This window comes from Manacus vitellinus, unplaced genomic scaffold (assembly GCF_001715985.3).
Source record: "Manacus vitellinus isolate BGI_N305 unplaced genomic scaffold, ASM171598v3 scaffold_64_pilon, whole genome shotgun sequence".
Classification (NCBI taxonomy): Eukaryota; Metazoa; Chordata; class Aves; order Passeriformes; family Pipridae; genus Manacus; species Manacus vitellinus.
In genome coordinates this window covers 2,385,206-2,412,449 of record NW_021940718.1, presented here as the reverse complement: position 1 = coordinate 2,412,449, position 27,244 = coordinate 2,385,206, and the positions used below count along the sequence as shown (strand labels likewise).

Here is a 27,244-nt window from a genome sequence, read left to right as displayed (position 1 = left end):
TAAGCTGTGCACAATTCTTTATCCTGGAGCTCTGATGATGATCCTCTTCCCTCTCTGCTCCCTCTGTTCTCTCTGCTGCAGTTTCTCTTCCTTGCACTCATGTTGTCACCTTGTGCACCTTCCCATGCCACACTCTGCCAGCTCTCCCTCACCCCCTGCTTCTTCCTTAGGCAGCCCCAACAAAGATGTGTCCTGGGCCGAGCTCTGCCCTGATGTGTTGATTCCATCTCTCCTGCAGGGAACGTGGTTCTGGATCCAGACACAGCCCACTGTGAGCTTGTCCTGTCTGCCAATGACAAAAGTGTGACACGAGCTGACACACGACAGCACATCCACTACAATGACAAGAGATTTAACGTGCGCCACTGTGTTCTGGGCCGTGAGGCCTTCACCTCAGGGAGACACTACTGGGAGGTGGAGGTGGAAAATGCAGGAAGATGGGCTGTGGGGATTTTTAGCAAAGATGCGAAAAGGAAGGGTTATATTGAGTTTAAACCAGAAAAAGGCATCTGGGCAGTGGGGAAACACACAGTCATGAAAGCTTTCACCTCCCCTAGTCCCACTGAATTGTTTGTAATGAAGGCTCCCAGGCGGATCCGGGTCTCTCTGGATTATGAAATGGGACTGGTGGCATTTTACAGTGTTGATGAGGGGATTCCCATCTTCACATTTCCACGGGTATCATTTGGGGGGGAAGACATCTACCCTTGGTTCTGGGTGGGTCCTGGGACATGTCTGAAAATATGGCCCTGATGAAGAGGAGGCAGTAAGAGAAGGGTCTCCTAGGGTGGAGATCTCGTTACCTCTCTGCACCTCTCTTCCATGCTGCATCTCTCCAAGATCTTTCTCTGAGGCCAGACATGCTGTTCTGGTCCCAGTGCAGATCAGTGGGAGAGGCCATGGCCAAGACCTTGTGTTATGAGATCACCCCACATCATTTGCAGGTGTGGGGAAAAGGGACTTTCTCTCCTGCTTCTGAGGGTGTTCCTTACACATGGAGGGTGGAACCATTGTTTCCTTGACTCAGGCTGCAGTGGGTTGGTTTCTCGGATATTTTAGGCCTTCCTTAGCAACGGGGGTCAGAAATCTAAGGAAGTATTCCATATCATTCCTTTCCATAACCCAACATATAAAAGGGCGTAGATAAGAGAGTTCGCTCTCTTCTCTTCTGGCGAGGTTTGGGAATGGTCAGTCCCTGTCTCGGTCTTCCTTCTCTGGACCTGAGGCCCACAGTGGCTGCTGTTGTCTGCCACGCGTGAGGGGACAGTGCTGGGCCGCGTCCAGCCGTCCTGCTCCTCTCATGGGAAGTGGTGAGATTTTGCCAGTTCTTTATTTTGTTAGTTACTGGGTATCCCTTTCTTGGGAATTGTACATAATATTTTTCTGTATATAACTGTATATATGTAAAAATAAACATATATTTTGCTATAATTCAGTTGGTTTTGGTTTCTCTCAGTTTCCATAATTTTTTTCCCTTTCCTTTCTTTGCTGAAAAGGGGAGGGAGGGGAAGGGCTTTTGCTGAGCATTGGAGATTTTGGTGGGAAGCCAGGTCAAACTCGCTCACAGGCTCAGTGAGCATTTGGCATGTAAATCACCCTCTCTTTGTACACTTCTCTTATTCCTATTGTTGCTCTTCCTGTTGCTTTTATGGTATCATTGCTGTTTCCAGGGAATTGTTCTTCTCTCAACCCATGGTCTTTGCCTTTCGTGCTTTCAACCAGAGGTGTGGGCAGGGGGAGTGAGCAGCATCTGCTTTGGGAGGGTCTGGGTGGGAGCACCTGATTGGGGAGCACCATTCCTAAAACACCACAGAGGCTTTCACACCAGATCCTCCATTCCATGGAGATCCAGCAGGCCTGGACCTTCCCAAGGGAAGGCTTCACCCCAACAGAACTGGTAAGGAGGGAGACTTCAGTGCAGGTGGTGGGTTTGTTGCCTAAAATCAGCTCTTGAAAGAAACCTCCAAGACCAAAGTTGTGAGTTTGAGAAGCCAGGCCTTCTTTTATTGTGGTGCAGTGAAGTGACTCCAGCACGCCGGGTGCCCTGGGAATCAGTTCCCAAAGTGCACCCAGAGGGATCCTCACCACATCTGATATGTCAGCATGACATGATTCTTCCTTTTTTGTTCCCCACATTCCTGTTCCATATTCATGACATTTCTCAACACTTCTTACCATGCATACATGTCCTATTAAGGTCTCTGAGGGGCTTCATTGGGGATCTCTGGTGGTCATCTGCGTCTGGAGCCCCCAAAGTTCTGAGTGACTGCCTTATGACCTCCTTTAAGACAATACCCCTGGTTCTACATCAACCCAGCGTCGCCTGCTCGGCTGCTTCAGCTCCTTTCTTCATGGATTCCCCACATTTCCTGGCTACTTTCTTTCAATCAAAGCACAGGAATTTTTCTCTGGGACCTTCTGCTGCAAACACTATTAGTTCTTGTTCCATCACTAAACCCCAAGATCCCGTTGCAACAAGTGCCCAGCCCCTCCTCCTGGAGAAAAGGTGTGCACAGGTTGATGATGTGTTCTGTCAGGAGCAGGGAAGAGTTCAAAGGCTGTGCAGTATTAGAGGAGCTGAGGTGGATGCAGGTGGGTGGGTTTAGAACCAGGTTTCTGGGACCGTCAGCACTGAGAATGAGGCGCCTCAGATCTGGTGACCCACAAAAGCAGGACTCTGCTTCAGTCTCCACCCTTCAGCATCACAACCAAACCCAGAATCAACACTTTAGCAGCTGTAGACACCCCTGAGCAAGGTCTGCCAGGAGAAAGTGCAGCAGCAGAACACAGCAGACCCCCTAAAAGAAAGGATGAGTGCTCCCAGTGGGGGACTGTGTTAAGGGCCACTGAGGCACTCATCTGCCAGCCCTGCAGGGAGTCACCAGAGGTCTCCCCCCTTCTGGCAGCTGAGCTCGGAGAGGTTGCTGAGAGGGTGCCACAACCTGTCAAGAGCACAGACTGCTCTCCACTGCTGCTTTTCCATGGGGCACAAATGACACCCAAGGCAGAAGCTGGGCAGATTGAAGGGAGATTACAAAGCCCTGAGGGTGCAAGTGAACAATATCAGTGTCCAAGTTATCTTTTCCTCCATCTGCCCATTAGAGGAAAGGGGACAGCCAGAAATAGATGTGGAAAGCAAATCAGCTTCTGTCTTTGTGGCTGGTGCTGTCAGGAGGGTTTGGACTTCTATGACAACAGGACACTCTTTGATGACTGTAGTCTCTTAGGGAGGTGTGGGATCCACGTGCCTAGAAGAGACCAGGGAACCTTGGGCAGCAGGATGGCCAACTTGGAGAGCTGGGCTTTAAATGGAAGGTCTCAAGGGCTCAGGATCCAAAGGGGCCTTGCTTTCCCCTTCCCATCCAGCTGGGAATAATCCAGGACAGCCAGACCAGTGATAAAGGTTCCCTCCTGGCCTCCCAAGATGAGAACAGAAGGCCAGGCACCTCAGGGGTGTGTATGGCTGTGGGGCATCCTCTTACACCCCTCCTGGGAAACCTGCCTGCTCCATTCCCCCTGAACTGCCTGCAGACCAACACACAGAGCTTGGGGAATGAGCCTGGGGCAGGATCAGAGATCTGTGTGCAGTCACGGGGCCATTAGTTCTCATGAAGCCCAGGGCTGGAATCCTGCTTATGGCCCAGCTTCCTCCATGCAGGATCCTGAGTTCCACTGTGCATGGTCACTGCAGCCAAGGCTGTCCCCAGCCTGCACACCCCAACCAGTCCTTCTGTGCTGGTTAGTACAAGGACCAGCAGCACCTCTCCTTGTGAACTCCTCCACCACCCGTGGCACAGAGTGATCTCCTCACCCTGCAGGGACCTCCTGTGCTGTCCCCCCAGCTGATATCAGGAAGGTTGAGGTCCCCCATGAGATGAGTGCCCGTGACCCTGAGGCCATTTCCAGCTTTCTGTAAAAGGCCTCAGCGACTTCCTGATCAGGTGGCTGGTAGAAAACAACCACAACAGTGTTATACATAGAATCCTTTAGGTTGGAAAAGCCCTCTAAGATCATCGAGTCCAACCAGCAACCCAGCAATGCCAAGCCCACCACTAATCATGTCCCCAAGAGACAAATCCACACAGCTTTTAAAGCCCTGCAGGGTTGGTGACTCCAGCACTGCTCTGGGCAGCTGTGCCAGGGCTGGACAACCCTTTCTGGGAGGAAGTTTTCCCTAATATCCAACCTAAACCTCTCCTGGTGCAATTTGAGGCTGCTTCCTCTTGTCCTGTCCCTTGTTCCCTGGGAGCAGAGACTGACCCCAGCCGGTTCCTCCCTCCTGTCGGGGAGTTGTGGAGAGCAAGAAGGTCCCCCCTGAACCTCCTTTCCTCCAGGCTGAGCCCCCCAGCTCCCTCAGCTGCTGCTGGTGCTCCAGACTCTTTCCCATCTCTGTTCCCTTCTCTGGACACACTCCAGCCCCTCAATGTCTTTCTTTGAGGTGGGGTCTCACAACCTGAGTCCTGCTGGCCATGTCTGGCCTCAGAGAAAGCACTTACTGCTCTCCTCCACTTGCAGGGGGCAGCTTCCCCTACAGCAAAATCATCTGGAGTTGCCCATCTGGCAGTGCTGGGCATCCCCAGGGCACAGGTGAGCTCATCCCCGGGGTTTGTGCTGCTGGCAGGTGTGGGGACAAGCACAGCCATGGACCAGCCCCGCTGGCATGACTTCCTGGGCTCCTGCAGGATGCACTGAACCCTTTTCTCCAAAGTGCCTGCAACTCCCACAGGCTACAGGGAGGTGGGGATATCCCTCAGAGACAGCCTTGGTACTGACATACATCCAGACAAATCCCACCAGAGGAACTTTATTGTGTACATTTACAAAGTGATCCCTTTTTGGTGTAATTGGTGTTCAAGAGGGAGAGAGAGAGGATGAGACACAACAACCACGAGTCGCAACTGGAGAAATTCTGATGACACAGAAAGGGTTTGTTTTTACCCTTGAGAGAGATGCAGTATTGGACCAGAGAGGTAATGAGACCTTTGCCCTTGGAGACCCTGCAACACTCAGCTGAACAAGGTCCAAAGACACTGAAGGCAGCCCTGAGGTTAACCCTGCTCTGAGCAGGTGGTTGCATCAGAAACCTCCAGAGGTTCCTTCCAACCTCAGTCTTACTGTGAGTCTGAACTCCCCAGGTCCCTTAAAAAAGCCTTGTCTTCCTCCTTCCCTTTCATCAGGGACATATTTCCAGATATGTCCCAGGACCCAGCCAGACCCAAGGGTGGACTTTTTTCCCCCCAAATGATGCCAGTGGAAATGCGAAGATGGGAATCTCCTCATCAACACTGAAAAATGACACCCGTCCCATTTCATAATCCAGAGAGACCCGGATCTGCTTGGGAACCTTGATTTTGGGAAGGGGAATGCGATCAGGGGAGGTGAGAGCTTGGAAGTGCCCTGCCCAGTTCCCCACTGCCCAGATGCCTTCCTCTGGTTTAAACTCAATATCAATCTTCCTTCTCACATCTTCTCTAGACACCCCCACAGCCCATCCTCCTGCATCCTCCACCTCCACCTCCCAGTAGTGTCTCCCCGAGGTGAAGCCCTCACGGCCCAGAACGCAGCGCCACGGGTAAAATCTCTCAGGGGTGTCGGGGATGTTCCGTCGTGTGTCAAATCGTTTCACACTTTTGCCATTGTAAGACAGGACAAGCTCACAGTGGGCTGTGTCTGGATCCAGAACCACGTTCCCTGCAGGAGAGATGGAATCAACACATCAGGGCAGAGCTCGGCCCAGGACACATCTTTGCTGGGGCTGCCTAAGGAAGAAGCAGGGGGGAGGGAGAGCTGGCAGAGTGTGGCATGGCAAGGTGCACAAGGTGACAACACCAGTGCAAGGAAGAGAAACTGCAGCAGAGAGAACAGAGGGAGCAGAGAGGGAAGAGGATCATCAGCAGAGCTCCAGGATGAAGAATTGTGCACAGCTCACCAAGGACAAGGATCCTCCAGATTTGCCTGGAAGTGGGACATGCAGCAAAGGAAAGGGAGGCTCAGCAGAAGCATGCCTGGTCCCAGCAGCATCACTTGCAGGAGGGGAACTGCCAGGAAGGGCCATTAAAGCAGGCAAGATGATTCAGCACCAGGAAACACCAAACTTAGTTACCTGCTTCTATAGGCACTGCGTGTCTTCTCCAGGCTTTAAAAAAACCCACAAAAAACACAGGTCAGAGGCAATGGAACACACTGGGGCTGGGTTAGCTCAGGGGAATGATATGCCAGTGCAGGTGCACATTTTCTGAATTGTTGTTATCTTTGTCAAAGTCATCTCACAGCGAGTTGCTTCAAAACTTCAGTGTCTGACTACATGGAAGGGCTCCACCCATTTCCTACAAATCCAATCACACTGCCTGTCCTGACTGGGACATGCATTTATGGTCAGTTTGGACTTTGAGAACTGAAAGAATTTTCTTCTTAGTACAGAACTATTACAAGGAAGAGCCTAAAACCACACAGAGACCAACGGAAAAGAATGTTTCTGAATCAAGTTCTGTATTTGTTCTGTGCCCAAAACGAGGGCACACATGAAAAACACAGGGGAGAAAAAATGCCCAACTGAGAAGACTCCCACCAAGAGAAGAGAATGATACTCACCGAGTTCCTTGGCTTGTTCCTCTGAAAAGGAAGATAAAGCAGCACAAATGGGTTGTGGGCCACTGATTTGGACATCCCCTGTCTGCCCTCTCCTGGGACCGCCTGCACGGGCTGGAGGGCAGGTTTGTGCCAAGGCTGAGCAGTGCAAAGCCCTGTCCCACCCCCAGCCTGCAGCTCTGCTCCCCCGCCCATGGGGCAGGTTGTCCTGCTCAGCCTGGGGGCAGGAAATGATCTCTGGCAGGTCCCTCATCTCCAAGGGCACCAGGGCACTCCCACCCTGCCACTTCTACTGCTGCCCCCACCCGATCCCATCTTCAGTCACCTTGAATTTTGGATTCCCAAATTCACTCTCTCCGTCCACCCATCACCAAGTGAACCATGAAGTGAACCACTTTTTGGTTGACTTCACACTTTAAAAGTGAGAGAAAAAAGCCCAAATGAACCCACCACCCTCCACAGGCTGTAAAAAATCCTTTTCCAGGATAGACTTGTTGGGGTAGGGAGGAGGCTGAAATTGCTCCCAAGGGAAAAGCTGCAGCCCAGGAGCTCCTCAGGTCCTGTCTTCCCAAGACTTTGGGGGTCTCACCCACCCTCCCTGAGCCCGCTGTGGGCAGAGATCAGACCGTGCTGCTGGAGGCCTGAGCACGGGCTCCAGCTCCAGAGCAGAGCTGAAGGGGCAGCTTTGCAGCACCAAGGGAGGAGCGTGGGGTGAAATGTCCCCTGCAGTGCTCCCTAAGGGCCCTGTGCCTGTGCTCTGCAGTGCTCAGAACAGCTGAGGCCCCTGCACAATGAAATGTGCTACCCCAAAGCTTCCTCCAGGCTTGGCAAGAACCTCGAGAGCCCTTTGAAAAGCCAAGTTATTGTTGCTACAACATCTATTCACATTTGCTTTGGTTCTGCAATGATTTTCCTGAAAATTACAACGGCATTAAACAAATTAATTCACATGGGATGTAGCCACTGGCCAAAGCATTTCCCTTCCTCATGTCCTCCAGAAATGTGACCCATGAATTCTTCCATTGGAAGAGTTCCCCAGTTTCTGGACAATGGAAAGTAAAGCTTACCTATTTCTTTCTGCTGCTTTCCTGTGAAGAAAGAAAGAAATTCAAATAATTTAGAAACTCATCCCCTCCTAAGAGCACTAATGGACCCCCAGCAGGAAACTGGGGACATTGGAAAGTAAAGCTTACCTATTTCTTTCTGCTGCTTTCCTGTGAAGAAAGAAAGAAATGCAAATAATTTAGAAACTCATCCCCTCCAACGAGCACTGATGGACCCCCAGCAGGAGTTACAGCCCCCCCAGGGCAGAAGGGCCACGGGGTCTGGACGAGCTGCAGCGCCCGCACGACCCAGCGGCCCCATCTCCTGCCAGGAAGAAAGAGAGGATTTCAGTTCCCTTTATTCCTCTGCACCATCTCCCATCAGAGGGATCTTTGGAAGGAAAGGAGGCCCTGCCAGGCCCCCCAAACTGCCAGGGATTCTTTGCAGGTCAAGGCAAATTCTTGCTCCCTTTCTGTGCTGGGGCAGAGGAGCAGCTGATGCTGCTTTAATGCCAACTTCCTGCCTTGCCTTCTTCTGGGAGAACAAAGTTTTCTTTTCTTCTCTGACAGAAGTTAAGGCCATTGGGTTTTCAAGTTCCCTGGTACCAAACATGTGCCTGAGACACCAGGACAAGACTCTGGTTCCATCCTGGTGTTTCTCAACCCCCTCATCCCTCAGGACTAGAGGTGGCTGAGTAGGATGGCTGCCCAGCCCCTTCTCCAGCCCCAAACCCAGGATGGTACCTTTAATTTTAAGAAGATAAACAGTGATAATAAGGAGAGTAACCACAGCAACCAGGGCCACGCTCAGGGCAATCTTCCAAGGATGGGCATCTTGGAAAAAGGGATCTGAAAAATAAAATCCCCAAAGGGAGGTTACTGTGCAAGTAGCAATTGAAAGGAGATTATTTCTGTTTCATAAAAGGTCATTCCATCTGAATCCCATTGAGGGTGAAAACCAGACTGTGCTCCACAGAAGGGCAAAAAATGACAAAAAATCCATTTTGGCAATTTCGCACCTGTCTGAGGTTGATGACATTTTGTCTGCATTGCGGAGGACTTTTAAAGGGAAGATGGATTTGTAACCAAGTGATTTCTGATTAAATCATGCTTTCATCTTCTTTGGGAAAAACCAAATACATATTTCCTTAAGCAACGTAGGATCAGAAATAGGGTGACATGTGCATCAAGAGCAACACTCCACTGCAGAACAGCATCACCAGGAAAAAAGTAATAGTTTCCTAGGAAATAAAGTCTCCAGGACTTGTTAATTTCTAAACTCCAAGTGCAGCAGGGTGGAGGTGGAAAGGTCGTGCTACTGCAGTGCCCTTTGGTGTATGGTTAATGCAGTTCATCATTGCATCTCTGCTCTGATATATTCCCAGCCCCAAACCAATCACCCAGTGAAAATGGATTTAGCTCCAGTGTTAGGAATGTGCTTCTTTCAGCCAGGGGTCTGTATGAACTCTGCCACAGGGAGGGTTGTACCTTTGCCCCCCTGACCGGCCCCTGCAGACGGCCCCGGTGGGTTTTGGCAGCGCTCCTGCACCAACGCTGCCGAAAGCCGCGGCCGTTTGCACAGGTGGGATGGAAATGGCCTTGACACGCTGAGCACTGTCCTGCCAGGGGCCTGGGGGTGCTGTGCCCAGCACAGCTCCGGGGGGCCCGTCGGCAGGGCCGTGCCCATCCTCGACTCACCTGACACGTAAAGGGCTGATCCCTGCCCTGCTGTGTGCGGGAGGTGCTGCACCGAGCAGGAGAGTTCCTGGTTCCCAGCCCTGGTGAGGATGATGCTGCTCTCAGCTGCAAAGAGCCCGTTCTTGTCCTGGGTAGCGTTTTCCGACAGGGACGGGAGATGGCGCCCGTGGGGATCGTGCCACAGCACCCGGGGCCGTGGGTACCAGCCGGCAGAGCGACAGGCCACCCGGATCCCCCCGTGCTCGTAGCGCTCCAGCGCCATGAGCGGGGCAGAGCCGCTGGCTGCGGGCAAAGAGAGAGACTCTGGGTCACCCTGCGGGCTCCTGGGTATCAGGGGGATAACCTGCTTGGGCTGTTGCTCTCCCTGACGTGGATAAACTGACAGAGACAAATCCCAGATTGTTTTTCAGACAAATGTCACCTGGAGTCAGGACATTTCTTGCAGTCTCTTTCATGGAACAGAGACATTTGCTCTGGAGGCCACTACTGCAGCAAAATAATGCACTGGCCTGGATATTACAACATAAAAGCATCTCAGTATTCTTCCCTTATTACCCAATGACAGATTTTTTTTCTTACACCCACTTTTATGAAGAAAACATTATCAAAAACACTTCTGAAGGAGGAAGTATTTCATGAGCTCCTTATGGCTACTCAGTGGGCAATTTTACCTCTCTGAGACATTCTTGATGTTTTACACCAAGGGACTATAAAACTCTATTTCCAAAGCAACCACCTGAGACTGTTTCTGGGCAGGACAGGGAACAAGAGCACTGGTTGTGAGCAAGTAAATTAGAGGTACCAGGGACACAAACTACAGACCTGTCACCTTGAGCTCCACCAGAGCCTCGTCGTAATCTGAGCCCCGTTGAACAAAGCAGGTGTAATTCCCTGTGTCAGAGAGTTGGACATGGAAGATCCTCAAGTCTGCGCTGCCCTTGGCCAGGCCGTCCTTCCCCAGCTCAGTGCGCCCTCGGTACTGAACCATCTGCTCCCCAAACTGGTCCTGGCCCAACTTGTAGCGATGCACAAAGGGCAAGAACTGCTCCCGAAACCAGGTCACCTCCGTGTCCTGTGCATTGTGCCCCGGGGAGAAGCGGCAGGGCAGCAGCACGTCCTCGCCCTTGGCCACGGTGATGGGGCCGGGGGGTGCAGTGACGGTGAGTGGAGCTGGGAGAGAGCCCGTAGGAAGAAGAGAGAAGTGTGAGTTTGCTGAGGCAGCTGAGCTGGGACACAGCAGCGGCTGCTGCGCGGGGTTGGGGTGCTGCCGGGCCGGGCCATGGCGCTGGCAGCGTCCCTGTGCCGGGGCAGACGAGGGGCTGAGGGCAGCTGGCACAGGGACCCTGCCCTGCAGCACGGCCTGGACACCAAACAGCAAAGGAAAGGGCCTGACCCTGCTCTCTGCTCTGCTGTTCCCAGCGAGCTGCTGCACTGGCAGCCAGCAAGATATTCCAGCTGGAAGCCATGGCACAGCATCCAGCAAGAACAGGGGGATCCTTACCTGAGTGCCCCTGAGGAACTTGGAAAACTAAAGTGGAAATGACAAAAGCCAGCAGAGAGCAGTGGATGGGGGAACCACAGAACATCCTCCTCCCTGGAGCACAACCTGGAGATGGGGAAGGAGAGGCAAAGGGCAAAAGGGAAGACAAACAAGGGAATTTAAAACAACGAAACCAACCAAGCAACCAACCAGGATGAATTCACTTTGCAAGGGGTTCATTGCTGATTTCAGCCCTTTCTGGAATGTCAAGGGAAGAAACTTGGATGCCCAAGGTTGAAATCGATTTTCCCTCATCAGACTGACTTTGGTTAGTGCTTTATAGGCAAAGGACCTGACTGGTACCAAAAGTGGTGGGAATTTCCCATGGGAAGGCAAAGGACAAGCTGCACCATCTCCTCCAATTCCAGCAGAAAGGGGCAGTTGTTTTCCTATAGAGCTCTGGCTTTTCTGATCCAGCCTTAAGAAAGAGACTCACAGGGGCAGGGGGAGAAGGACAAACGCTGAGCAAGTCAGGACTCATTGCCTGCACCTCCCTGAGAGTGGGAGAAGGCTTTGGAGCAAGGGAAGCCAAAGAGTCCAAGCACTAATCCAAGGCCCTGCCACCCACCCCCCTTTTTGCCACTGACTTGGTTCCACTTTGCTGACGGGAAGTGGAAACTGTGTCCGGTTCTGGCGGATGGCAGGGGGCGATATCCATCCCATCTTTCCCAAAAGATGCCACGTACCTGGAGACCCTGAGCTCTTTCCTGGACTCTGGGCTGGAGCAGGAGCTGCTTGGCCGTCACCAGGCACCTTGGAGGGGTCCCCTGATCCCAGCTAAGCTGTCTGAAAACCAAAAAACTTATCACCCCGTCCCAGGCTGACACCTGTTTTCTCTTGCTCTGCCTCCTGTCAAAAGTGAAAGTTGTTGAGTAATTTGGCGAGTTTTTAATCTGGACATGCCCTTCTGGCAGCATGCCCAGGCACACCCCTGCTGCAGGGGCTCTCCAGGGCTGCTCCCTGGGCTCAGGAGGGGACAGAGGTGGCAGCACTTTGCACATCCCTGGCATGAGCCCAGAGGCCATTTGGGCAGGAGGGAGGTGATGGAGCCGGGATTCACCCCCAGAGGCAGTGGGTGGGAGCAAAGCCCAGCAGCAGCAGCTTCACTCTTGCTTAAAAGCAATTGGCAGCCCAGAGGCAAGGCCATGGAGGGTGGTTGGTTGAGGCAAAGCTGCTGCCCTGAGGGAGGCAAAGGCAGTGCCCGTGGGCGCTCAGCCCTGGGGGTTCCGGCCCCCTCCCAGCCCAGTCAGGCCTGGGGGCACCTGCTGGGGCAAAGGGAGCTGATCAGGGCCCTGGCCAAAAGGGGTGACAAGGAACACAGGGAAGCAGCAAGGGATGGGTCCAGTGACACAGATGTGTACAGCAAAGGACAGCAGAAAGAAGTGTTATGAGCCAAGCTCCTCACTGGTGCTGATTGCTGGGATCACAGATCCAGAGGTGTCACTCCAGGGACATCCACCCTGGCTTTTATTACTGTACCTCTGCACAGCTGGGGATGGAAGCTGGGGAGGAAAACCGTGGGTCCCAGACACCTGAGGGTTCCAGTGGAAAGGTGTGAGCACTAAAGCCATGTGGAGTGGAAGGAGTCGGGGAGGACAAGGCAGGGGAGAGGCCAAAAGGGTGCAAAAGGGACTGGTCACCAGCACAAGGGAGCCTGTCCCTGAGCTTGGCTGGCCAGTGAGTTGGAGAGCCCAGGGGCAGGCAGGGGTAGGAGTCAGGCCGAGGGTCCCTGCTGGTGTCAGGGGTGCCAGAAGTGTGGGGGGCCTGAGGGCTGCGTGTGTGAGGGCTGCGGGTTTGCAGAGAGCATCAAGCTGGCTGTGGGGGGTCAGAGGGCCCTGGGGTGGGACAGGGGCACCCCTTGGCCAGATGGGCTGTGCCATTGCTGGAGGTGTGTGCAGATGGGCACAGGAAGGCAGAGAGGGTGGCCTGGGTCACCTGCAGCAGTGACCCCCTGCCAGCCCTGCAGGAGGAGCGGACGTGGCTGCCTGTGCTGGGGTGATGTGGGTGCCACAGGGGACCTGTGCCTTTGTCTGGTGGTGTGACTGGGCATGTCTGTGTGTCTGTGTGTCTGTATGTCTGTGTGTCTGTGTCTGTGTGTCTGTCTGTGTCTCTGTGTCTGTCTCTGTGTGTCTCTGTCTGTGTGTCTGTGTCTGTGGGTAGTGGGTTTGTTTAGCTGAATAACATCCTTTCCCTAGGAGGGATCTAGAAGAAGTCATCTGATGCATAAGGACCAATGAGGTATTCCATAACATGTTATGTCAGCTCAGATATAAAAAAGCGAGGAGGAAGGTGCTGGCTCTCCTCTTCCAGGAGAGCTGCTGGGAACAGCTCCTGGTGGCACGGGATCATCAGTTCTTGTGGAAAGTAGAATTTTACTGTTAATTTCCTTTGCCTGTGTGTTTGTAATGTTACATCAGTTTTTTTCCTTTTTTCTCCGTATAATTATAAAACTGCCTTTCTTAGGAAATCCCGGATTTTATGGGGTTTTTTTTCCATCCCCCTTGGGGAGGAATCAGCACAGCCTCGGTGAACCCCTGGCGTTCAGCCAAGGTAACCTCCCACACCTAACCTTTATGTGTCTGTGTCTTTGTGTCTGTCTGTATGTCTGTGTGTCTGTGTGTGTGTGTCTGTGTGTCTGTGTGTCTGTGTGTCTGTGTCTTTGTCTTTTCCTGTGGTTCCTCCCAAACCAGCCTGTCCCCAGTCCTGCTTTCCCAGACCATATCCCAGCTCCAGGCAGCAGAGCCACCTGGCAACAGCTGCCCTCTCACCCTGATGGATTTTGTGGCTTTCAGAGTTATGGGACAAAGCAGAGTGGACCCCCCTGAGTTCCCTATGAGTGGGGATGAGGCCATCAACCCCAGGGCACACAAACAACTGCCTGGAGAATACAGAGCTGTGCTGCAAAGCCCAGCAAGTGCTGTCCCCCATTTACCAGCTGAGCCATGGAGGCGGCACATGCCCTGCAAACATCTCCACCATGATCCCCTTGGCAGCAGGAGAAACCTGGGCAAAGAGCCAGGGCAGGAGCCAGCCCTCTCCCTCGCCCCAGTGTGCAGCCTGGACACCCAGAGCAGGGCCACTGCTCTGTGCCTGCTGTCCCCAAGTGCCCTCCCAGCGGGCTGGAGGTGCCTGTGGTGCTGCTGAGCCAGGAGGGCTCTGAGCATCCTGCCCAGGGAGATCCAGGTTCCTGCAGTGCTCAGGGGCTCTTTTGACCCCCCTGCAGCTGCAGGAGGGAGGGGCCCTGTGGCAGAGCCTGTGCTGCAGACAGGGCTGGGCACTGTAGGAGCAGGAAGAGCAGCCAAATTCAAGTGTTAGATGAGGTCACACGTGGGCTGGAAGCTTCAGGGCAGGGGGGGCATTGCCCAGAGGAGGGGAGGGAGAAGCTCCATGGGCTGGTCCCCCAGACACACTCCCAGTCCCAGCTGTGCTCTCCAGGCCATCCAGCCCCTCTGCACTGTGCTCTGCTCACTCAAACAAGCTGCAAGTGCTGGGCAAGCTCAGTCCAGCCAGGAGCTGACAAGAGATCAGGGGAGTGGGGCACAGTCTGAAGACCTGCCAACTCATCCCAAACCTCCCTTCCTGCAGCACACCTACAGGTGAGTGCTGACTGTATAAAGAGTGCTGGAATAATGTGACCTTTCCATCCTTGCTTCTCTGCTTTGTCATCTTTAGGCAGTCTCAGAGTCCTGCCATTGGCACTTTCAACAGGGAATCCTTCCTGCCCTCCTGTTGATTTTCTGTACATGTGCTGTCATCCAGGCTGGAGAGAGAAGAGAGTGAGACCTTGGTGAATGAGGTGGAGGAGATGAGTGGAAGAGGTGAGTTTCAGGAGGGAAGAAGAGGGAGAACTGTCCTCTGTTGAGGAGAAAAAAAAATGTATCTTCTGCTTTGGAAGAACTCTTTAGGTTCAAAGCACCTGGAGCTTGTCCCAGCCTGGGCTTGTCATGGCTTGGGACTCGGTGGCTGCCACACCCCCAGCTGAGCTTCTTGTGCTGATCTGTTGAGCCACCACCAGCACCAAAGACACCTGAGGTGACATCCTCAGCCCCTTCCTTTGCATGGAGAAAGAAACAGGAATTTGGGGCCTCGAGTTCTGGGTCTTGGGGTAACATCTCTCCTGGTCTGCACTGGTTTGTGCCCAGACCTGCCTGTTCTGCTCCTGCAGCCCCAGGGACTGCCAGGCTCAGGTCCAGGTGTCTGCACTGCAGATGTGCCCCCACCCACTGACGTGCATCCTCCCCCAGGGAACGGGGGTCTCCGTGGCCAGGCTGTGTGCAAGCTCCTGGGGCAGGGACAGGACTGGGGCAGCACTGAGGCTGGTACCCAAAAGTCGGGCTACTGAAGAACATCCCAACAACAGACAGGTGGATCAAGCTGCTGAGATTAAAGTGTCTGAGGTGGGTCTGGACTGGCAACATAAGGGTGAACTATTTCTGGCTTCATGGGCCCATGACACCTCAGGTCAGGAGGGAAGAGATGCAACATAGAGATGGGCTCATGACCAAGGGGAATTAACCATCTCAGGTTATCCATGACTGTGAATCATGTGCTGCAATCAATCAGGGCCAGGCAGGTAAAGCCTCTGTGATGTGGGGGATGATGGTTGAAATCAAAATCTGGGGAGGCCTGGCAGAGTGATCCCATCCCATCCCATCACATCACATCAGACTCCCCAGACCCACCAAGGTATGTGCTGTGTGCTGACAGTGGTGGAAACAGTCCCTGGATGGCTGGTGACACATCCTATGCCTCACAGCCCTGCCTGGAACACCATCCTGGGCCTGGAAAAGCAGGTTCTGGGGTGATGTGGCCCCCCAGCCAGAACTGAATGGGACAATGGGGCTCCTTTCAAAAATAGCCTCACAGGCACCTGGGCAGAGAGCTCAGGATGGAGTGGGTGGATCATATTCCCTGTCGTGCACCAGCCTCTGGGAAAGTGGAATGGTACAATGGACTGTTAAAAACCACATGGAAAGCAATGGGTGGTGAGGCCTTCAAACGCTGGGATCCACATTTAGAGAAGGCCACCTGGTTAGTTCACACCCCAGTGTTATAGGTAAATGAAACTTAGGCCGAAATATAGCAACAAAAATTTATTAAAGATTTCTATAAAATGCAAACAAGCAAATCAGCGTGCTGGGCTGCCGGGGAGACCCCTGCTCCACTCACGGCCAGCAAAGCAGTGGGCAAAACCAGTAACCTTTATCCCCTTATCCATTTCCCTCCCATAGTCACTTGTTATCCCTCTATTGGATCCGAGTTCACAGGTCTGGTTCTGGTTGGTTCTCTTGCAGGCCCGCTTCAGTTGCCAGGGACTTTCCTACCCATAGTTTTAATTCGTTCTTCGTCCTTGGGGCCTAGTGTGTGGGTCCCTCCAGATGTTCATCTTGGATCCTCTTTATCATCCTCGTACTTGACCCTTTGATCCTTGTCCTTCCCTTCGTTACTTTAGGCGTACACTTTTAGACAATATACTTTTAGAAAAACAAGATACAAAAGACTTATTCAACAAGGCATAATAATTTGTCTTGTCAGCTTAAGAACTGCAAGCTGCAGGACTATCAGCCTATAATACTGACAGGTTAATTACCCATTCTGGAACTTACAGTCCTCTGGCCTTAACAGAACATTGATTACAATAATATATATATATATATATATATAAATATAACATGCAATACCATTGAATGAGTAAATTACTACTACTAATTTTATGAGTAAATTACTTTACTACTGCTAATCTATTACACCAGCCTCCACCAACCCAGCTGGCCCTGCCCAGTCAGAACCCCCACATAGCACAGAAGGGGATAAAGTCCCTGTGGTGCACATGAGAAATGTTTGGAGACAACACTCTGGATCAGTCTTGCCTCAGGCAAAGGCAAAGCTATGCGTGGGATTGGTTTTGCTCAGGGACTTGGTGAGTGATGCAGAGGGATGGGCAAAGACAATTTGTACCTCCAGGGGATTTGATTTTTGGGTGAGAACAGCCTGTACTGTTGAATTGCACATGTCATACTGGTTGCTGAATGCCACTGCCACTGTATCCTGTAAGTGCCATGGAGAATGAGTATGGACTGCTCCAGTTACACCAGTGATGGACTAAATGAACTCAGCCAACAGCTTGGGGGATGGTCTGTGACTCCTGAAATAATAGCTTTGCTTGTTTAGAGTTCTATGGATATAGTTGAAAGGTGTTAAAGCTGAGCAGGATGTGGATGGTACAGACTGAGGGGTGGGTTGTTATTGTTGCAGCGGTCAAAAGTAAAGAAAAAACACGAACAGTCCAGTACCGAGCAAAGTACCAGTTTCTTTATTATTTCCCACAAGTCTTTTTATATCTCATGTCAGCAAGCATCAGCAGGCAGGCAGGTGATTGTATTTTTTAATTAGCTATTATTTGTTAGCAATACTGTTGGCAAAGTTGGTGTTCTCACAGGACTAAACCTAAACACTCCATAGCTGTCTTCTTTCAGCCAGGGCTCCGTACATACCTCTCCTATCTCAAGGATACACCCGTAACTTTCCCAGGTCAAAATCTTCTTCCAAAGAGCTAACAGACCCTCTGTCAGCCCTGACAGTGGGTAATATCCTGGATTCAGAGATAGGAGGTGGAGTTTTAGCACCGGATGTTCAATACCGTCCATGTCACATCTCGGGGGTGTTTTTCGGCAGGAAAGGCCGAGCGCCAGAATCCAGATGTGTGTCATTTTTGCTCCGACTCTTCAGGAAAAAGGTGTCAGGATAAACCTCTGTGGATCCAGACCCTGCCACCACCAGCAGTCCCCTCCTCATCCCTTGGAGCCACAGCTCCAAACAGGTGGAGCTGAACAAAGCAGTGAAATGAGGACTCCAGAGGGAGCTGGAAGACAGCAGTAGTGTGGGAGGTGGCCCCAGGGAAGGGAGCAGCCAAGCCCAGAAGGAGAGCTCTGGAGCCACCCCACAGTGCCCAGAGAGAGAGGAGCCACTGCAGAGCTGCCCGTGGCTAAGCCCCAGCTGCCACACAGAACCAACCCCCAGCACAGTGGAGCTTTTGTCCCCATTTTCCCACAGTTTTCTGTGTTGGAGGAAGGGAAAGAGTTGCTGTGGGAACCCCCTGCCCCTTTGCCTTTGTCTGGGGCAAACACATGGAGCCAGCAGCATGGGAATGGCTGCCACCTTGGTTTTCTCCCAGGGGGCCAGGGGAAACCTTCCCTTGGTGTGGGGAAACTCTTGACAGGTTGTGGCAGCCTCTCAGCAACCTCTCCGAGCTCAGCTGCCAGAAGGGGGGAGACCTCTGGTGACTCCCTGCAGGGCTGGCAGATGAGTGCCTCAGTGGCCCTTAACACAGTCCCCCACTGGGAGCACTCATCCTTTCTTTTAGGGGGTCTGCTGTGTTCTGCTGCTGCACTTTCTCCTGGCAGACAGACCTTGCTCAGGGGTGTCTACAGCTGCTAAAGTGTTGATTCCGGGTTTGGTTGTGATGCTGAAGGGTGGAGACTGAAGCAGAGTCCTGCTTTTGTGGGCCACCAGATCTGAGGCGCCTCGTTCTCAGTGTTGATGGTCCCAGAAACCTGGTTCTAAACCCACCCACCTGCATCCACCTCAGCTCCTCTAATACTGCACAGCCTTTGAACTCTTCCCTGCTCCTGACAGAACACATCATCAACCTGTGCACACCTTTTCTCCAGGAGGAGGGGCTGGGCACTTGTTGCAATGGGATCTTGGGGTTTAGAGATGGAACAAGAACTAATAGTGTTTGCAGCAGAAGGTCCCAGAGAAAAATTCCTGTGCTTTGATTGGAAGAAAGCAGCCAAGCAAGGTGGGGAATCCATGAAGAAAGGAGCTGAAGCAGCCGAGCAGGCGATGCTGGGTTGATGTAGAACCAGGGGTATTGTCTTAAAGGAGGTCATAAGGCAGTCACTCAGAACTTTGGGGGCTCCAGACGCAGATGACCACCAGAGATCCCCAATGAAGCCCCTCAGAGACCTTAATAGGACATGTATGCATGGTAAGAAGTGTTGAGAAATGTCATGGATATGGAACAGGAATGTGGGGAACAAAACAGGAAGAATCATGTCATACTAACATATCAGCTTGTGCAAGTTTGGAGCTGGCTTCCCACCAAATCTCCAACTCTCGACAACAGAGCCTTGCTTCCCAGAGAGGGGAGGAAAAAAAACCAAACAGCCAAAGCTATAGCAAAAATATATTTTACATATTAAACAGTTATATACCGTGAGAAATACTATATACCTATAACCCCAGAAACCCCAAATAGCTTCCTAAAGGGAAGAGGTGAAGGGAGAAGGGAAAAAAGGACAAAAAAGGGATGAAAAGGGACAGAATCAAAACAGGTCTACACAATCTAAAAACCCGGTAACCAGCAAACTAAAGAACTGGCAAAATCTCCCCACTTCCCTTGAGAGGAGCAGGACGGCTGGACGCGGCCCAGCACTGTCCCCTCACGCGGGGCAGACAACAGCAGCCACTGTGGGCCTCAGCTCCACATGAGCGAGACCAAGACAGGCACCCACCGTTCTCGAACCTCGCCGCAAAGGAAGAGAGCGAACCCTCTTATCTCTGCCTTATTTATACCCCAGGTGACATAAAGGAACAGCATGGAACACTTCCTGGGTCACCTTCCTCGTTCCTTCCTGGTTACAAGCTGGTCTCCAGGAAGGCCTGGTGTGAAAACTGTCACACAGCTGTGGTGAGGATCCCTCTGGGTGCACTTTGGGAACTGATTCCCAGGGCACCCGGCGTGCTGGAGTCACTTCACTGCACCACAATAAAAGAAGGCCTGGCTTCTCAAACTCACAACTTTGGTCTTGGAGGTTTCTTTCAAGAGCTGATTTTAGGCAACAAACCCACCACCTGCACTGAAGTCTCCCTCCTTACCAGTTCTGTTGGGGTGAAGCCTTCCCTTGGGAAGGTCCATGCCTGCTGGATCTCCATGGAATGGAGGATCTGGTGTGAAAGCCTCTGTGGTGTTTCAGGAATGGTGCTCCCCAATCAAGTGCTCCCACCCAGACTCTCCCAAAGCAGATGCTGCTCACTCCCCCTGCCCACACCTCTGGTTGAGAGCACAAAAGGCAAAGATCATGGGTTGAGAGAAGAACAATTCCCTGGAAACAGCAATGATACCATAAAAGCAACAGGAACAGCAACAATAGGAATAAGAGAAGTGTACAAATAGAGGGTGGTTTACATGTCAAGTGCTCGTTGAGCCTGAGACAAGGAAACAATGGTTCCACCCTCCACGTGTAAGGAACACCCTCAGAAGCAGGAGAGAAAGTCCCTTTTCCCCACACCTGCAAATGATGTGGGGTGATCTCATAACACAAGGTCTTGGCCATGGCCTCTCCCACTGATCTGCACTGGGACCAGAACAGCATGTCTGGCCTCAGAGAAAGATCTTGGAGAGATGCAGCATGGAAGAGAGGTGCAGAGAGGTAACGAGATCTCCACCCTAGGAGACACTTTTCTTACTGCCTCCTCTTCATCAGGGCCACATTTTCAGACATGTCTCAGGACCTAGAGAGACCCAAGGGTGGACTTTTTTCCCCCCAAATGATGCCCGTGGAAACACGAAGATGGGAATCCCCTCATCAACACTGAAAAATGACACCAGTCCCATTTCATAATCCAGAGACACCCGGATCCGCCTGGGAGCCTTGATTTCAGGAAATTGAGTGGGATTAGGGGAGGTGAAAGCTTTCATGACTGTGTGTTTCCCCACTGCCCAGATGCCTTTTTCTGGTTTAAACTCAATATAACCCTTCCTTCTCACATCTTCTCTAAAAATCCCCACAATCCATCCTCCTGCATTCTCCACCTTCACCTCCCAGTAGTGTCTCCCCGAGGTGAAGCCCTCACAGCCCAGAACACAGTGGCACACGTTAAATCTCTCGGGGGTGTCAGGGAGGTCCTGTCGTGTGTCAAGTCGTTTCACACTTTTGCCATTGTCAGACAGGACAAGCTCACAGTGGGCTGTGTCTGGATCCAGAACCACGTTCCCTGCAGGAGAGATGGAATCAACACATCAGGGCAGAGCTCGGCCCAGGACACATCTTTGCTGGGGCTGCCTAAGGAAGAAGCAGGGGGGGAGGGAGAGCTGGCAGAGTGTGGCATGGCAAGGTGCACAAGGTGACAACATGAGTGCAAGGAAGAGAAACTGCAGCAGAGAGAACAGAGGGAGCAGAGAGGGAAGAGGATCATCAGCAGAGCTCCAGGAGGAAGAATTGTGCACAGCTCACCGAGGACAAGGATCGTCCAGATTTGCCTGGAAGTGGGACATGCAGCAAAGGAAAGGGAGGCTCAGCAGAAGCATGCCTGGTCCCAGCAGCATCACTTGCAGGAGGGGAACTGCCAGGAAGGGCCATTAAAGCAGGAAAGATGATTTAGCACCAGGAAACACCAAACGTTTTTAGTTACCTGCTTCTATAGGCACTGCGTGTCTTCTCCAGGCTTTAAAAAAACCCACAAAAAACACAGGTCAGAGGCAATGGAACACACTGGGGCTGGGTTAGCTCAGGGGAATGATATGCCAGTGCAGGTGCACATTTTCTGAATTGTTGTTATCTTTGTCAAAGTCATCTCACAGCGAGTTGCTTCAAAACTTCAGTGTCTGACTACATGGAAGGGCTCCACCCATTTCCTACAAATCCAATCACGCTGCCTGTCCTGACTGGGACATGCATTTATGGTCAGTTTGGACTTTGAGAACTGAAAGAATTTTCTTCTTAGTACAGAACTATTACAAGGAAGAGCCTAAAACCACACAGAGACCAACGGAAAAGAATGTTTCTGAATCAAGTTCTGTATTTGTTCTGTGCCCAAAACAAGGGCACACATGAAAAACACAGGGGAGAAAAAATGCCCAACTGAGAAGACTCCCACCAAGAGAAGAGAATGATACTCACCGAGTTCCTGGGCTTGTATCTCTGAAAAGGAAGAGAAAGCAGCACAAATGGGTTGTGGGCCATTGATTTGGACATCCCCTGTCTGCCCTCTCCTGGGACCGCCTGCACGGGCTGGAGGGCGGGTTTGTGCCAAGGCTGAGCAGTGCAAAGCCCTGTCCCACCCCCAGCCTGCAGCTCTGCTCCCCCGCCCATGGGGCAGGTTGTCCTGCTCAGCCTGGGGGCAGGAAATGATCTCTGGCAGGTCCCTCATCTCCAAGGGCACCAGGGCACTCCCACCCTGCCACTTCTACTGCTGCCCCCACCCGATCCCATCTTCAGTCACCTTGAATTTTGGATTCCCAAATTCACTCTCTCCGTCCACCCATCACCAAGTGAACCATGAAGTGAACCACTTTTTGGTTGACTTCACACTTTAAAAGTGAGAGAAAAAAGCCCAAATGAACCCACCACCCTCCACAGGCTGTAAAAAATCCTTTTCCAGGATAGACTTGTTGGGGTAGGGAGGAGGCTGAAATTGCTCCCAAGGGAAAAGCTGCAGCCCAGGAGCTCCTCAGGTCCTGTCTTCCCAAGACTTTGGGGGTCTCACCCACCCTCCCTGAGCCCGCTGTGGGCAGAGATCAGACCGTGCTGCTGGAGACCTGAGCACGGGCTCCAGCTCCAGAGCAGAGCTGAAGGGGCAGCTTTGCAGCACCAAGGGAGGAGCGTGGGGTGAAATGTCCCCTGCAGTGCTCCCTAAGGGCCCTGTGCCTGTGCTCTGCAGTGCTCAGAACAGCTGAGGCCCCTGCACAATGAAATGTGCTACCCCAAAGCTTCCTTCAGACTTGGCAAGAACCTTGAGAGCACTTTGAAAAGCCAAGTTATTGTTGCTACAACATCTATTCACATTTGCTTTGGTTCTGCAATGATTTTCCTGAAAATTACAACGGCATTAAACAAATTAATTCACATGGGATGTAGCCACTGGCCAAAGCATTTCCCTTCCTCATGTCCTCCAGAAATGTGACCCATGAATTCTTCCATTGGAAGAGTTCCCCAGTTTCTGGACAATGGAAAGTAAAGCTTACCTATTTCTTTCTGCAGCTTTCCTGTGAAGAAAGAAAGAAATTCAAATAATTTAGAAACTCATCCCCTCCAGCGAGCACTGATGGACCCCCAGCAGGAAACTGGGGACAGTGGAAAATAAATCTTACCTATTTCTTTCTGCTGCTTTCCTGTGAAGAAAGAAAGAAATGGAAATTATTTAGAAACTCATCCCCTCCAACAAGCACTGATGGACCCCCAGCAGGAAACTGGGGACAGTGGAAAGTAAAGCTTACCTATTTCTTTCTGCTGCTTTCCTGTGAAGAAAGAAAGAAATGCAAATAATTTAGGAACTCATCCCCTCCAACGAGCACTGATGGACCCCCAGCAGGAGTTACAGCCCCCCCAGGGCAGAAGGGCCACGGGGCCTGGACGAGCTGCAGCTGCTTTCTTTTCTTCTTTGACAGAAGTTAAGGCCATTGGGTTTTCAAGTTCCCTGGTACCAAACATGTGCCTGAGACACCAGGACAGGACTCTGGTTCCATCCTGGTGTTTCTCAACCCCCTCATCCCTCAGGACTAGAGGTGGCTGAGTAGGATGGCTGCCCAGCCCCTTCTCCAGCCCCAAACCCAGGATGGTACCTTTAATTTTAAGAAGATAAACAGTGATAATAAGGAGAGTAACCACAGCAACCAGGGCCACGCTCAGGGCAATCTTCCAAGGATGGGCATCTTGGAAAAAGGGATCTGAAAAATAAAATCCCCAAAGGGAGGTTACTGTGCAAGTAGCAATTGAAAGGAGATTATTTCTGTTTCATAAAAGGTCATTCCATCTGAATCCCATTGAGGGTGAAAACCAGACTGTGCTCCACAGAAGGGCAAAAAATGACAAAAAATCCATTTTGGCAATTTTGCACCTGTCTGAGGTTGATGACATTTTGTCTGCATTGCGGACGACTTTTAAAGGGAAGATGGATTTGTAACCAAGTGATTTCTGATTAAATCATGCTTTCATCTTCTTTGGGAAAAACCAAATACATATTTCCTTAAGCAACGTAGGATCAGAAATAGGGTGACATGTGCATCAAGAGCAACACTCCACTGCAGAACAGCATCACCAGGAAAAAAGTAATAGTTTCCTAGGAAATAAAGTCTCCAGGACTTGTTAATTTCTAAACTCCAAGTGGAGCAGGGTGGAGGTGGAAAGGTCGTGCTACTGCAGTGCCCTTTGGTGTATGGTTAATGCAGTTCATCACTGCATCTCTGCTCTGATATATTCCCAGCCCCAAACCAATCACCCAGTGAAAATGGATTTAGCTCCAGTGTTAGGAATGTGCTTCTTTCAGCCAGGGGTCTGTATGAACTCTGCCACAGGGAGGGTTGTACCTTTGCCCCCCTGACCGGCCCCTGCAGACGGCCCCGGTGGGTTTTGGCAGCGCTCCTGCACCAACGCTGCCGAAAGCCGCGGCCGTTTGCACAGGTGGGATGGAAATGGCCTTGACACGCTGAGCACTGTCCTGCCAGGGGCCTGGGGGTGCTGTGCCCAGCACAGCTCCGGGGGGCCCGTCGGCAGGGCCGTGCCCATCCTCGACTCACCTGACACGTAAAGGGCTGATCCCTGCCCTGCTGTGTGCGGGAGGTGCTGCACCGAGCAGGAGAGTTCCTGGTTCCCAGCCCTGGTGAGGATGATGCTGCTCTCAGCTGCAAAGAGCCCGTTCTTGTCCTGGGTGGCGTTTTCCGACAGGGACGGGAGATGGCGCCCGTGGGGATCGTGCCACAGCACCCGGGGCCGTGGGTACCAGCCGGCAGAGCGACAGGCCACCCGGATCCCCCCGTGCTCGTAGCGCTCCAGCGCCATGAGCGGGGCAGAGCCGCTGGCTGCGGGCAAAGAGAGAGACTCTGGGTCACCCTGCGGGCTCCTGGATATCGGGGGGATAACCTGCTTGGGCTGTTTCTCTCCCTGACGTGGAAAACTGACAGAGAGAAATCCCAGATTGTTTTTCAGACAAATGTCACCAGGAGTCAGGACATTTCTTGCAGTCTCTTTCATGGAACTGAGACATTTGGTCTGGAGGCCACTACTGCAGCAAAATAACGCACTGGCCTGGATATTAAAACATAAAAGCACCTTGCTGTTCTTCCCTTATTAGCCATGACAGATTTTTTTCCTTACACCCACTTTTATGAAGAAAACATTATCAAAAACACTTCTGAAGGAGGAAGTATTTCATGAGCTCTTTATGACTGCTCGGTGGGCAATTTTACCTCTCTGAGACATTCTTGATGTTTTACACCAAGGGACTTAATAAAACCCTATTTCCAAAGCAACCACCTGAGACTGTTTCACAACAGAAGGACACGGAACTGGCTACGAGCAAGTAAATTAGAGGTACCAGGGATACAAACTACAGACCTGTCACCTTGAGCTCCACCAGAGCGTCGTCATAATCTGAGCCCCGTTGAACAAAGCAGGTGTAATTCCCTGTGTCAGATGGTTGGACATGGAAGATCCTCAAGTCCGCGCTGCCCTTGGCAAGGCCGTCCTTCCCCAGCTCAGTGCGCCCTTGGTACTGAACCATCTGCTCCCCAAACTGGTCCTGGCCCCACTTGTAGCGATGCACAAAGGGCAAGAACTGCTCCCGAAACCAGGTCACCTCCGTGTCCTGTGCATTGTGCCCCGGGGAGAAGCGGCAGGGCAGCAGCACGTCCTCGCCCTTGGCCACGGTGATGGGGCCGGGGGGTGCAGTGACGGTGAGTGGAGCTGGGAGAGAGCCCGTAGGAAGAAGAGAGAAGTGTGAGTTTGCTGAGGCAGCTGAGCTGGGACACAGCAGCGGCTGCTGCGCGGGGTTGGGGTGCTGCCGGGCCGGGCCATGGCGCTGGCAGCGTCCCTGTGCCGGGGCAGACGAGGGGCTGAGGGCAGCTGGCACAGGGACCCTGCCCTGCAGCACGGGCAGTGGGCTGGGGCCAGGCCACTCCCCATCCCTCTGCTTCCCTGTCCTGCACTGCCAGGAAAGTTCTTCAAACCCTTTGTTCTCAAGGGGACAAGTGCTGCCCATGTGGCTCAGGGCAGGCAGAAAGGGGCACAAGGAATGATGGAAGTGGCTGGAGGGTTGCTGGGTGGTTGGCTGGAGCAAGTGACAACTTCGATACAAATAAATCTCAAATATCCTTCACTGTTCTCAAAAATCTATTATAAAAGTAAAAATGTCTCAGGTGCTCTTGGCATCCGTAGAAAATTAAAAGATATAGGCTTAGAATAATCTGTTCACTCAGCTCAAAGGCAAACAAAAGCAAATGACCTTTTTTTGACAAGATCTTTTTCCAGTCAACTGCCAGAGCTGCCTTTAAGAAGCTGCTTCAGGTCAGCAACCTAAGAGAACCCAGACGAATTTGTGAAAGTTCATTGTTGCTGTTGTTGTTGGTTTTTATTGGGCTGGTTCTGCAAAGGGTCCAGCACAGGCTGGACACAGCCCAGTAGAGCAGTGACACACTGAATGTGCAGGAGACAGGGAAAGGAGGGAGGGAAACAGCAGCAAACTCTTATCAACTCATTGGCATCGTCTAATCCTCACCCCAATTCAGTGGGGTTGTGCCCATGCCTGTGTTCCCGTGGCCAGAGGGATAAACCAGGATGCAGAGGAATAAACCAGGATGCAGAGGGATAAACCAGGATGCAGAGGGATAAACCAGGATGCAGAGGAATAAAGCAGGATCCAGAGGAATGCTGGCACTCTCGGAAGTGGAGAAGGTGTCTGGAAAGGGCCTGACCCTGCTCTGTGCTCTGCTGTTCCCAGCGAGATGCTGCACTGGCAGCCAGCAAGATATTCCACCTGGAAGTCATGGCACAGCATCCAGCAAGAACAGGGGGATTCTTACCTGAGTGCCCCTGAGGAACTTGGAAAACTAAAGTGGAAATGACAAAAGCCAGCAGAGAGCAATGGATGGGGGAACCACAGAGCATCCTCCTCCCTGGAGCACAACCTGGAGATGGGGAAGGAGAGGCAAAGGGCAAAAGGGAAGACAAATAACGGAATTTAAAACAAACCAACAACCAACTAGGATGAATTCACTTTGCAAGGGATTCATTGCTGATTTCAGCCCTTTCTGGAATGTCGAGGGAAGAAACTTGGATGCACAAGATTGAAATCGATTTTCCCTCATCTGACTGACTTTGGTTAGTGCTTTATATGTAAAGGACCTGACTGGGATCAAAAGTGGTGGGAATTTCCCATGGGAAGGCAAAGGACAAGCTGCACCATCTCCCCCAATTCCAGCAGAAAGGGGCAGTTGTTTTCCTATGGAGCTCTGGCTTTTCTGATCCAGCCTTAAGAAAGAGACTCACAGGGGCAGGGGGAGAAGGACAAACCCTGAGAGAGTCAGGACTCATTGCCTGCACCTCCCTGAGAGTGGGAGAAGGCTTTGGAGCAAGGGAAGCCAAAGAGTCCAAACACT

General features: G+C 52.0%; 2 protein-coding genes across 3 annotated transcripts in view; one reads left to right on the top strand and one right to left on the bottom strand.

Annotated features, from left to right (window-relative positions):
- The window catches only part of LOC108641477 (butyrophilin subfamily 3 member A3-like), a 9,822-nt gene extending 8,442 nt beyond the window's left edge, over window positions 1–1,380 (top strand). The window contains exon 2 of the mRNA XM_029963887.1: window positions 239–1,380. Coding sequence (XP_029819747.1) covers window positions 239–753 — 515 coding nt within the window. The 3' untranslated portion in view covers window positions 754–1,380. The remainder of the gene's footprint in view (window positions 1–238) is intronic.
- A 3,408-nt stretch (window positions 1,381–4,788) lies between these two features.
- LOC112841314 (butyrophilin subfamily 1 member A1-like) lies at window positions 4,789–26,871 on the bottom strand. 2 transcript variants are annotated; one of them, XM_029963914.1, is made up of 10 exons: window positions 26,669–26,871; window positions 25,206–25,553; window positions 24,389–24,670; window positions 23,435–23,539; window positions 23,090–23,110; window positions 22,964–22,984; window positions 7,782–7,802; window positions 6,592–6,612; window positions 6,104–6,136; window positions 4,789–5,691 (listed from the first exon to the last, which is right to left on the bottom strand). In XM_029963914.1, the coding sequence occupies exons 1-10, from the start codon at window positions 26,751–26,753 to the stop codon at window positions 5,174–5,176; spliced, it is 1,455 nt and encodes a 484-aa protein (XP_029819774.1). In that variant the 5' UTR covers window positions 26,754–26,871; the 3' UTR covers window positions 4,789–5,173. The 2 variants fall into 2 exon arrangements, with proteins under 2 accessions (XP_029819774.1, XP_025751982.2); XM_025896197.2 differs by lacking the exons at window positions 22,964–22,984; window positions 23,090–23,110; window positions 23,435–23,539; ... (1 more) ...; window positions 25,206–25,553; window positions 26,669–26,871 and adding exons at window positions 8,376–8,480; window positions 9,330–9,611; window positions 10,152–10,499; window positions 10,831–10,935; window positions 11,556–11,714.
- Between the last annotated feature and the right edge of the window lie 373 nt (window positions 26,872–27,244).

Bases quoted from the DNA above. Each gene is read 5' to 3' on its own strand.
- LOC112841314 (XM_029963914.1), bottom strand. From the start codon at position 26,753: ATGCTCTGTGGTTCCCCCATCCATTGCTCTCTGCTGGCTTTTGTCATT. The intron at 23,111-23,434 runs GTACCATCCTGG...CTTTCTTCACAG, and splicing joins TTATCTTCTTAAAATTAAAG to GAAAGCAGCAGAAAGAAATA. The intron at 22,985-23,089 runs GTAAGCTTTACT...CTTTCTTCACAG, and splicing joins AAAGCAGCAGAAAGAAATAG to GAAAGCAGCAGAAAGAAATA.